This window comes from Oreochromis niloticus, linkage group LG11, assembly GCF_001858045.2.
Source record: "Oreochromis niloticus isolate F11D_XX linkage group LG11, O_niloticus_UMD_NMBU, whole genome shotgun sequence".
In the NCBI taxonomy this organism is placed as follows: domain Eukaryota; kingdom Metazoa; phylum Chordata; class Actinopteri; order Cichliformes; family Cichlidae; genus Oreochromis; species Oreochromis niloticus.
In genome coordinates this window covers 9126940-9138518 of record NC_031976.2, presented here as the reverse complement: position 1 = coordinate 9138518, position 11579 = coordinate 9126940, and the positions used below count along the sequence as shown (strand labels likewise).

General features: G+C 36.2%; 1 protein-coding gene across 2 annotated transcripts; it reads right to left on the bottom strand.

Moving 5' to 3' along the window:
• Nucleotides 1-763: 763 nt before the first annotated feature.
• LOC100699110 (uncharacterized) lies at nt 764-11133 on the bottom strand. 2 transcript variants are annotated; one of them, XM_019364682.2, is made up of 24 exons: nt 11096-11133; nt 10591-10655; nt 10027-10309; nt 9646-9791; nt 8376-8658; nt 8012-8157; nt 7625-7907; nt 7246-7391; nt 6859-7141; nt 6480-6625; nt 6093-6375; nt 5714-5859; nt 5327-5609; nt 4948-5093; nt 4561-4843; nt 4183-4328; nt 3796-4078; nt 3417-3562; nt 3029-3311; nt 2647-2792; nt 2259-2541; nt 1882-2027; nt 1495-1777; nt 764-1261 (listed from the first exon to the last, which is right to left on the bottom strand). In XM_019364682.2, the coding sequence occupies exons 2-24, from the start codon at nt 10652-10654 to the stop codon at nt 1081-1083; spliced, it is 4818 nt and encodes a 1605-aa protein (XP_019220227.1). In that variant the 5' UTR covers nt 10655; nt 11096-11133; the 3' UTR covers nt 764-1080. The 2 variants fall into 2 exon arrangements, with proteins under 2 accessions (XP_019220227.1, XP_019220228.1); XM_019364683.2 differs by lacking the exons at nt 2647-2792; nt 3029-3311 and having other exon boundaries at nt 11096-11132.
• Nucleotides 11134-11579: the final 446 nt, after the last annotated feature.

Here is an 11579-nt window from a genome sequence, read left to right as displayed (position 1 = left end):
TTAAAAGTGTATAAAAGAATTTTAAAAACGATACGGTATTTGACAGGGAGCCAATGAAGGTTGGCAAGGATGGGTGTGATATGGTCATGTCTTCTGGTGCCGCTTAGAAGGCGTGCTGCGGCGTTCTGGACTAACTGCAGGCGTTGGATAAGGGAAAGATGGAGACCTAAATAAAGAGAGTTACAGTAGTCCAGTCTTGAAGTTATGAAAGCATGAATGAGCTGAATAACAACTTTACTGGATTAAAACATTCACAGCAGATTGGATATCTTTAAGTGATGACCTGATGAACTCTGCTTCCGGGTCCGAACTACTGTGCGTTTGTTAAGGCTGTTGTGTTTTTAACATGTTTTAATGCTTTGTATTTTGTTCTATTTTAACTGAACAAGAATCTAAAAACAGTCAGGGATTACTGTTGGCCTCTCTCGGTTGAGAACCACTGGCTTAAAGCGTGTTGCACAGCACTATATACTGCTTCCTTATGGTCATCTTACAAGCAATGTAGCATGCAGAAGCTGCATGTTGCATATAACGATGCATTAAGAATCCTGTGTGGGATACCTAGACGGGGTAGATGCCAGTCAGATGTTTGTACCTGTGGGTATTTGGACTTTGAAAACACTTTTAACAAAGTTAATGTTCACTTTTACAGAACGACAGAATGGTGGTTCTCTAACGATTGATTGATTGACTGATGGGTAGAGCAAAGGATTGTAACCTTTCAGCTATGCCTCTGCAACTGAAACAAATGACTCTTCAAACGTTTGCTGCACCAATATTTATTTGGAGTTTAAACATTTGCATGGAAAGGAAACAGAAAGTGTAATATGTTTTGTAAAATATTACATGTGATACAACAGATACAGGAAATATTTATTTATGAAGTGATAATTCTGAAATTACATTATATGAATGGAAACATTCAGTAAAATTGATTGATCAGAATAAAATTTCCCTGCAGTGTGTAAAAGCAGGGGGTACAAATAGGGTCACTAAAAAGTTTCAAAAAATTTGAACTGAATAACCCTTGACACACTTACTTTACAACTGAAGGAACACTACAAGAGTAAATAATTTTCTTTAGACCCAGCTACACTCAGATTCTTTGTAAGAATCGAGTTGAGTACCATCAACTTCCACCTCACAAAGTGTCAGGTATTCTGTTCTCCCAGGAATAACGATGTTTATGTAGCGACCTTCCATTCCATTACATGCAAAGGTTTGTGATGCCCCAGCAGCGATGGACGAGATTACAGCACATCTGAAAACAAATTACAAGAAAACAAATTAACAAGTAACATAAGCTTAATCTAACATAAAAGTTTGTAAATGTCACTTTCAGATAATCAAGGTGCTGCTCGATATTGCATGATGGACTTAACTCTAAAAAAGGAGGTAGAAGTAGAAATATTTTACAAACATAATTAATGACTGCCACATATATGACTGTTATGCCAAAGTTTCAATAAAGTTTAAGATAAATAGCTCCTTTACCTGGGATTCGCATTGCCATTGTCATTAAGTGAATTTCCAATGCGGATCTCAGCTCCATTGATCCTCTCAGGGCAACAGTCTTGTCTGTTGGTGATAGTCACAGTGTCGATTTTATGTGTCTTCAAAAGGTCAAGTCTCCACCATGGATTCAAGTTGTTGTTTGTACAGGCACAGGATCCCTGGTTGAAGTTGCTTGCACGATTCCCATCAATGGCATTTTCAGGTTTGGCATTCCCATACATTGAAGACTGAGCCACTTGTCCAAGTCTGGCAACATTAGTCTCTACAATGTTGCAAATAATAACAATAATATGATAAGTAGAAATCCAAAAATCATTATGTATTCATTTAACCCGGAACACACAAGAAGAATTGGACAAGATTTACCTGAAAGTGTACCATCAACTTCCACCTCACAAAGTGTCAGGTATTCTGTTCTCCCAGGAATAACGATGTTTATGTAGCGACCTTCCATTCCATTACATGCAAAGGTTTGTGATGCCCCAGCAGCGATGGACGAGATTACAGCACATCTGAAAACAAATTACAAGAAAACAAATTAACAAGTAACATAAGCTTAATCTAACATAAAAGTTTGTATAAATGTCACTTTCAGATAAAGTGCTACTCGATATTGCATGATGCACTTAATTCTAAAAAAGGAGGTAGAAGTAGAAATATTTTACAAACATAATTAATGATTGCCACATATATGACTGTTATGTCAAAGTTTCAATAAAGTTTAAGATAAATAGCTCCTTTACCTGGGATTCGCATTGCCATTGTCATTAAGTGAATTTCCAATGCGGATCTCAGCTCCATTGATCCTCTCAGGGCAACAGTCTTGTCTGTTGGTGATAGTCACAGTGTTGATTTTATGTGTCTTCAAAAGGTCAAGTCTCCACCATGGATTCAAGTTGTTGTTTGTACAGGCACAGGATCCCTGGTTGAAGTTGCTTGCACGATTCCCATCAATGGCATTTTCAGGTTTGGCATTCCCATACATTGAAGACTGAGCCACTTGTCCAAGTCTGGCAACATTAGTCTCTACAATGTTGCAAATAATAACAATAATATGATAAGAAGAAATCCAAAAATCATTATGTATTCATTTAACCCGGAACACACAAGAAGAATTTGGACAAGATTTACCTGAAAGTGTACCATCAACTTCCACCTCACAAAGTGTCAGGTATTCTTTTCTCCCAGGAATAACGATGTTTATGTAGCGACCTTCCATTCCATTACATGCAAAGGTTTGTGATGCCCCAGCAGCGATGGACGAGATTACAGCACATCTGAAAACAAATTACAAGAAAAACAAATTAACAAGTAACATAAGATTAATCTAAAACAAAAGTTTGTATAAATGTCACTCTCAGATGGATAAGATGCGGCTCGATATTGTATGGTGGACTTAACTCTAAAAAAGGAGGTAGAAGTAGAAATATTTTACAAACATAATTAATGACTGCCACATATATGACTGTTATGTCAAAGTTTGAATCAAGTATAAGATAAATAGCTCCTTTACCTGGCATTCGCATTGCCATTGTCATTAAGTGAATTTCCAATGCGGATCTCAGCTCCATTGATCCTCTCAGGGCAACAGTCTTGTCTGTTGGTGATAGTCACAGTGTTGATTTTATGTGTCTTCAAAAGGTCAAGTCTCCACCATGGATTCAAGTCATTGTTTGTATGGGCACAGGATTCCTGATAGTAGTTGCTGGCACGATTCCCATCAATGGCATTTTCAGGTTTGGCATTCCCATACATTGAAGACTGAGCCACTTGTCCACGTCTGGCAACATTAGTCTCTAAAAAGTTGCAAATAATAACAATAATATGATAAGTAGAAACCCAAAAAATCATTATGTATTCATTTAACCCGGAACACACAAGAAGAATTGGACAAGATTTACCTGAAAGTGTACCATCAACTTCCACCTCACAAAGTGTCAGGTATTCTGTTCTCCCAGGAATAACGATGTTTATGTAGCGACCTTCCATTCCATTACATGCAAAGGTTTGTGATGCCCCAGCAGCGATGGACGAGATTACAGCACATCTGAAAACAAATTACAAGAAAACAAATTAACAAGTAACATAAGCTTAATCTAACATAAAAGTTTGTAAATGTCACTTTCAGATAATCAAGGTGCTGCTCGATATTGCATGATGGACTTAACTCTAAAAAAGGAGGTAGAAGTAGAAATATTTTACAAACATAATTAATGACTGCCACATATATGACTGTTATGCCAAAGTTTCAATAAAGTTTAGAATAAATAGCTCCTTTACCTGGGATTCGCATTGCCATTGTCATTAAGTGAATTTCCAATGCGGATCTCAGCTCCATTGATCCTCTCAGGGCAACAGTCTTGTCTGTTGGTGATAGTCACAGTGTTGATTTTATGTGTCTTCAAAAGGTCAAGTCTCCACCATGGATTCAAGTTGTTGTTTGTACAGGCACAGGATCCCTGGTTGAAGTTGCTTGCACGATTCCCATCAATGGCATTTTCAGGTTTGGCATTCCCATACATTGAAGACTGAGCCACTTGTCCAAGTCTGGCAACATTAGTCTCTACAATGTTGCAAATAATAACAATAATATGATAAGAAGAAATCCAAAAATCATTATGTATTCATTTAACCCGGAACACACAAGAAGAATTGGACAAGATTTACCTGAAAGTGTACCATCAACTTCCACCTCACAAAGTGTCAGGTATTCTGTTCTCCCAGGAATAACGATGTTTATGTAGCGACCTTCCATTCCATTACATGCAAAGGTTTGTGATGCCCCAGCAGCGATGGACGAGATTACAGCACATCTGAAAACAAATTACAAGAAACAAATTAACAAGTAACATAAGCTTAATATAACATAAAAGTTTGTAAATGTCACTTTCAGATAATCAAGGTGCTGCTCGATATTGCATGATGGACTTAACTCTAAAAAAGGAGGTAGAAGTAGAAATATTTTACAAACATAATTAATGACTGCCACATATATGACTGTTATGCCAAAGTTTCAATAAAGTTTAAGATAAATAGCTCGTTTACCTGGCATTCGCATTGCCATTGTCATTAAGTGAATTTCCAATGCGGATCTCAGCTCCATTGATCCTCTCAGGGCAACAGTCTTGTCTGTTGGTGATAGTCACAGTGTTGATTTTATGTGTCTTCAAAAGGTCAAGTCTCCACCATGGATTCAAGTTGTTGTTTGTACAGGCACAGGATCCCTGGTTGAAGTTGCTTGCACGATTCCCATCAATGGCATTTTCAGGTTTGGCATTCCCATACATTGAAGACTGAGCCACTTGTCCAAGTCTGGCAACATTAGTCTCTACAATGTTGCAAATAATAACAATAATATGATAAGAAGAAATCCAAAAATCATTATGTATTCATTTAACCCGGAACACACAAGAAGAATTGGACAAGATTTACCTGAAAGTGTACCATCAACTTCCACCTCACAAAGTGTCAGGTATTCTGTTCTCCCAGGAATAACGATGTTTATGTAGCGACCTTCCATTCCATTACATGCAAAGGTTTGTGATGCCCCAGCAGCGATGGACGAGATTACAGCACATCTGAAAACAAATTACAAGAAAACAAATTAACAAGTAACATAAGCTTAATCTAACATAAAAGTTTGTAAATGTCACTTTCAGATAATCAAGGTGCTGCTCGATATTGCATGATGGACTTAACTCTAAAAAAGGAGGTAGAAGTAGAAATATTTTACAAACATAATTAATGACTGCCACATATATGACTGTTATGCCAAAGTTTCAATAAAGTTTAAGATAAATAGCTCGTTTACCTGGCATTCGCATTGCCATTGTCATTAAGTGAATTTCCAATGCGGATCTCAGCTCCATTGATCCTCTCAGGGCAACAGTCTTGTCTGTTGGTGATAGTCACAGTGTTGATTTTATGTGTCTTCAAAAGGTCAAGTCTCCACCATGGATTCAAGTTGTTGTTTGTACAGGCACAGGATCCCTGGTTGAAGTTGCTTGCACGATTCCCATCAATGGCATTTTCAGGTTTGGCATTCCCATACATTGAAGACTGAGCCACTTGTCCAAGTCTGGCAACATTAGTCTCTACAATGTTGCAAATAATAACAATAATATGATAAGAAGAAATCCAAAAATCATTATGTATTCATTTAACCCGGAACACACAAGAAGAATTGGACAAGATTTACCTGAAAGTGTACCATCAACTTCCACCTCACAAAGTGTCAGGTATTCTGTTCTCCCAGGAATAACGATGTTTATGTAGCGACCTTCCATTCCATTACATGCAAAGGTTTGTGATGCCCCAGCAGCGATGGACGAGATTACAGCACATCTGAAAACAAATTACAAGAAAACAAATTAACAAGTAACATAAGCTTAATCTAACATAAAAGTTTGTAAATGTCACTTTCAGATAATCAAGGTGCTGCTCGATATTGCATGATGGACTTAACTCTAAAAAAGGAGGTAGAAGTAGAAATATTTTACAAACATAATTAATGACTGCCACATATATGACTGTTATGTCAAAGTTTCAATAAAGTTTAGAATAAATAGCTCCTTTACCTGGGATTCGCATTGCCATTGTCATTAAGTGAATTTCCAATGCGGATCTCAGCTCCATTGATCCTCTCAGGGCAACAGTCTTGTCTGTTGGTGATAGTCACAGTGTTGATTTTATGTGTCTTCAAAAGGTCAAGTCTCCACCATGGATTCAAGTTGTTGTTTGTACAGGCACAGGATCCCTGGTTGAAGTTGCTTGCACGATTCCCATCAATGGCATTTTCAGGTTTGGCATTCCCATACATTGAAGACTGAGCCACTTGTCCAAGTCTGGCAACATTAGTCTCTACAATGTTGCAAATAATAACAATAATATGATAAGAAGAAATCCAAAAATCATTATGTATTCATTTAACCCGGAACACACAAGAAGAATTGGACAAGATTTACCTGAAAGTGTACCATCAACTTCCACCTCACAAAGTGTCAGGTATTCTGTTCTCCCAGGAATAACGATGTTTATGTAGCGACCTTCCATTCCATTACATGCAAAGGTTTGTGATGCCCCAGCAGCGATGGACGAGATTACAGCACATCTGAAAACAAATTACAAGAAAACAAATTAACAAGTAACATAAGCTTAATCTAACATAAAAGTTTGTAAATGTCACTTTCAGATAATCAAGGTGCTGCTCGATATTGCATGATGGACTTAACTCTAAAAAAGGAGGTAGAAGTAGAAATATTTTACAAACATAATTAATGACTGCCACATATATGACTGTTATGCCAAAGTTTCAATAAAGTTTAAGATAAATAGCTCCTTTACCTGGGATTCGCATTGCCATTGTCATTAAGTGAATTTCCAATGCGGATCTCAGCTCCATTGATCCTCTCAGGGCAACAGTCTTGTCTGTTGGTGATAGTCACAGTGTTGATTTTATGTGTCTTCAAAAGGTCAAGTCTCCACCATGGATTCAAGTTGTTGTTTGTACAGGCACAGGATCCCTGGTTGAAGTTGCTTGCACGATTCCCATCAATGGCATTTTCAGGTTTGGCATTCCCATACATTGAAGACTGAGCCACTTGTCCAAGTCTGGCAACATTAGTCTCTACAATGTTGCAAATAATAACAATAATATGATAAGAAGAAATCCAAAAATCATTATGTATTCATTTAACCCGGAACACACAAGAAGAATTGGACAAGATTTACCTGAAAGTGTACCATCAACTTCCACCTCACAAAGTGTCAGGTATTCTGTTCTCCCAGGAATAACGATGTTTATGTAGCGACCTTCCATTCCATTACATGCAAAGGTTTGTGATGCCCCAGCAGCGATGGACGAGATTACAGCACATCTGAAAACAAATTACAAGAAAACAAATTAACAAGTAACATAAGCTTAATCTAACATAAAAGTTTGTAAATGTCACTTTCAGATAATCAAGGTGCTGCTCGATATTGCATGATGGACTTAACTCTAAAAAAGGAGGTAGAAGTAGAAATATTTTACAAACATAATTAATGACTGCCACATATATGACTGTTATGTCAAAGTTTCAATAAAGTTTAGAATAAATAGCTCCTTTACCTGGGATTCGCATTGCCATTGTCATTAAGTGAATTTCCAATGCGGATCTCAGCTCCATTGATCCTCTCAGGGCAACAGTCTTGTCTGTTGGTGATAGTCACAGTGTTGATTTTATGTGTCTTCAAAAGGTCAAGTCTCCACCATGGATTCAAGTTGTTGTTTGTACAGGCACAGGATCCCTGGTTGAAGTTGCTTGCACGATTCCCATCAATGGCATTTTCAGGTTTGGCATTCCCATACATTGAAGACTGAGCCACTTGTCCAAGTCTGGCAACATTAGTCTCTACAATGTTGCAAATAATAACAATAATATGATAAGAAGAAATCCAAAAATCATTATGTATTCATTTAACCCGGAACACACAAGAAGAATTGGACAAGATTTACCTGAAAGTGTACCATCAACTTCCACCTCACAAAGTGTCAGGTATTCTGTTCTCCCAGGAATAACGATGTTTATGTAGCGACCTTCCATTCCATTACATGCAAAGGTTTGTGATGCCCCAGCAGCGATGGACGAGATTACAGCACATCTGAAAACAAATTAACACGTAACATAAGCTTAATCTAACATAAAAGTTTGTAAATGTCACTTTCAGATAATCAAAGTGCTGCTCGATATTGCATGATGGACTTAACTCTAAAAAAGGAGGTAGAAGTAGAAATATTTTACAAACATAATTAATGATTGCCACATATATGACTGTTATGCCAAAGTTTCAATAAAGTTCAAGATAAATAGCTCCTTTACCTGGGATTCGCATTGCCATTGTCATTAAGTGAATTTCCAATGCGGATCTCAGCTCCATTGATCCTCTCAGGGCAACAGTCTTGTCTGTTGGTGATAGTCACAGTGTTGATTTTATGTGTCTTCAAAAGGTCAAGTCTCCACCATGGATTCAAGTTGTTGTTTGTACAGGCACAGGATCCCTGGTTGAAGTTGCTTGCACGATTCCCATCAATGGCATTTTCAGGTTTGGCATTCCCATACATTGAAGACTGAGCCACTTGTCCACGTCTGGCAACATTAGTCTCTACAATGTTGCAAATAATAACAATAATATGATAAGAAGAAATCCAAAAAATTATTATGTATTCATTTAACCCGGAACCAGTGTTTGGTAAGTTACCTTAAAAAAGTAATTAATTACTAATTACTAATTACTTAGTCAATATTGTATTTAAAATACTTATCTAATTACTGTGTCAGAAAAGTAACTTAATTACTAAATAAGTAATTTAACTAAATACTTCTTAAAAATCCCTATAAACCTTGAGTGGGCAAACAATAGAAACTAAACTCTTTAAATAATAAATAATTTTTTTTAAAAGACGTAGACTCTACAGTACGCAGCGGTAGCATCTCTTTCACAATGTAGCATGCAATCTTTTTTTTAAGCTCACCTTCAGACGCTTTCTGTGCTGCTGAAGTAAAATCAAGTTTTGCCTGCTTAGCAGGAGTTGCCGCGGTGTTATCCATGGATGATGAACAAGAATCACTCAGAAGTGTTTGTCTATGCTGTCGTGTCAGGCGCTTCAGTAGATTACTCGTTCTATTAACAGCAGCCGATAGTTTTTTCTCCCCAGGACATAGCTTACATATTACTGTAATATTCTTGTCTGCTTGTTTCAGAAAAGTGAAGAGACGGGAATATGTCCACTTCATAAAACAGCCACACGCTTCACCCGAGACATCTTCCGCTTTAGAATACGACTATGCAGCAAACTGGCGCGAAATGACGTGCACCTGCACTACAGCGATGTTAAAGTGGCAGAGTTTACTTCTACGTTTAGAAGATAAATTATTGAAATTAAATAATGATATTCAGCAAGTTTAGTTATTTTACATTGTAACGCAAGTACATTGTAAGTAACTGTAATTAAAATACCTAAGAATGAACAGTAATTAGTTACTCTACTTTTTCAGTGGAAAAGTAATTTAATTACAGTAACGCCTTACTTAGTAACGCATTACACCCAACACTGCCCGGAACACACAAGAAGAATTGGACAAGATTTACCTGAAAGTGTACCATCAACTTCCACCTCACAAACTGTCAGGTATTCTCTTCTCCCAGGAATAACAATGTTTATGTAGCGACCTTCCATTCCATTACATGCAAAGGTTTGTGATGCCCCAGCAGCGATAGATGAGATTACAGCACATCTGAAAACAAATTACAAGAAAAAAAATTAACAAGTAACACAAGATTAACCTAAAACAAATGTTTGTATAAATGTCACTCTCAGATAGTTAACATGCTGTTCGATATTGTATGGTGGACTTAACTTTAAAAAAGAAGGTAGAAGTAGAAATATTTTACAAACATAATTAATGATTGCCACATATATGACTGTTATGTCAAAGTTTCAATAAAGTTTAAGATAAATAGTTCATTTACCTGGGATTCACATTGCCATTGTCATTAAGTGAATTTCCAATGTGGATCTCAGCTCCACTGATCCTCTCAGGGCAACAGTCTTGTCTGTTGGTGATAGTCACAGTATTGATTTTATGTGTCTTCAAAAGGTCAAGTCTCCACCATGGATTCAAGTCATTGTTTGTATGGGCACAAGATTCCTGATAGTAGTTGCTTGCACGATTCCCATCAATGGCATTTTCGGGTTTGGCATTCCCATACATTGAAGACTGAGCCACTTGTCCACGTCTGGCAACATTTTCACCTTGATATTTAAAAGATAGAAAGATGCACAGAATTATCAAATGTAATTAACAGTGGTGTAAGTAATTTCACCAAATATCTACAGTCAGCTTCTTTAATTGAATTTTTACTATAATCCTTTTGAAAACAGTTTTTCATCGAGTTAAAACATATAATTAAATATTAATTCTACAAACCAGTTATTTACCTTTAAAATCTTTCCGTGAGTTAAATGAACCAGATCCTAAAATTATAATGAATTCACTTTTACTTATATTTCTTCAATACATTTTTTATTCTCACCCAAATTTCCAGTCAGCTTTCCTAGAATACACAACAAGACAAATATTCCAACCGTAGTCAACATCCTATAAACAAAAGAAAACATGTTTCAGGTAAAGTTCATCATATTTAATCTGGAGTGGCAGTTTTGACAGATGTACAATTTTTCTTAATGGTTTGCAATTTGGGCCAAATGTCAATGATTCCTTCTAGAGTAATCTTTTAAATACAAGTATCAATTTTTAAATTATAACAGTAATTAAGCCTTGATAAAGTTGAATACTTCCAAAAATATATTAGTCTGACAATTGAAGGTTATTAACGGTATTACTGTCACATTTAAGTTAAGTACTTTTTTTGGTTTTTGTTTTTTTTTCTTTGTTTTTTGTTTTCTTTTTTGTTTTGTTTTTTTTTTGGGGGGGGGTAATATATATATATATATATATATATATATATATATATATATATATATATAGTACAAAATACATGGAAAAACTCATATCATCCTATTCTACCATGGCCTTACCTTCAAGTGTAGGTAGGAGTCTCAAAGTAGGTTCAGTCTGCATTTTCACAAACTGAGCCATTATTATATATGCTTACTGTGATCATGACTGACAGTTGTTTAAAGAACAAAAATGTATCTTCAAATAATAAATGTTATTCTTGTAACTTTGCTTAGTTTCATATACACCCTTGTCAAATACCAGGTGACTCCCTTTTTCACAACAGTGCTGTGCATACTACAGAATATTTTGTCACGGACCCAACCAGATGACCTCACTTACTATTTCTCTATTCTGAAAACGTCACGGGATGTCATGTAATAATTCAGAATTTCCTAGTTGTTGCCATAAGTGTTTGCCAAGTTATGAACTAGTTTAAAAGATATGTAAAAATGTTTTGAACATTTATACAATTTAAGGAGAAGATTTAAGGGGAAAAAATCCCAACAAGAATAAAATTTGTGCAAAAATGATTTTTGTCTTAGTTTTCATTTTCTTGTTCTT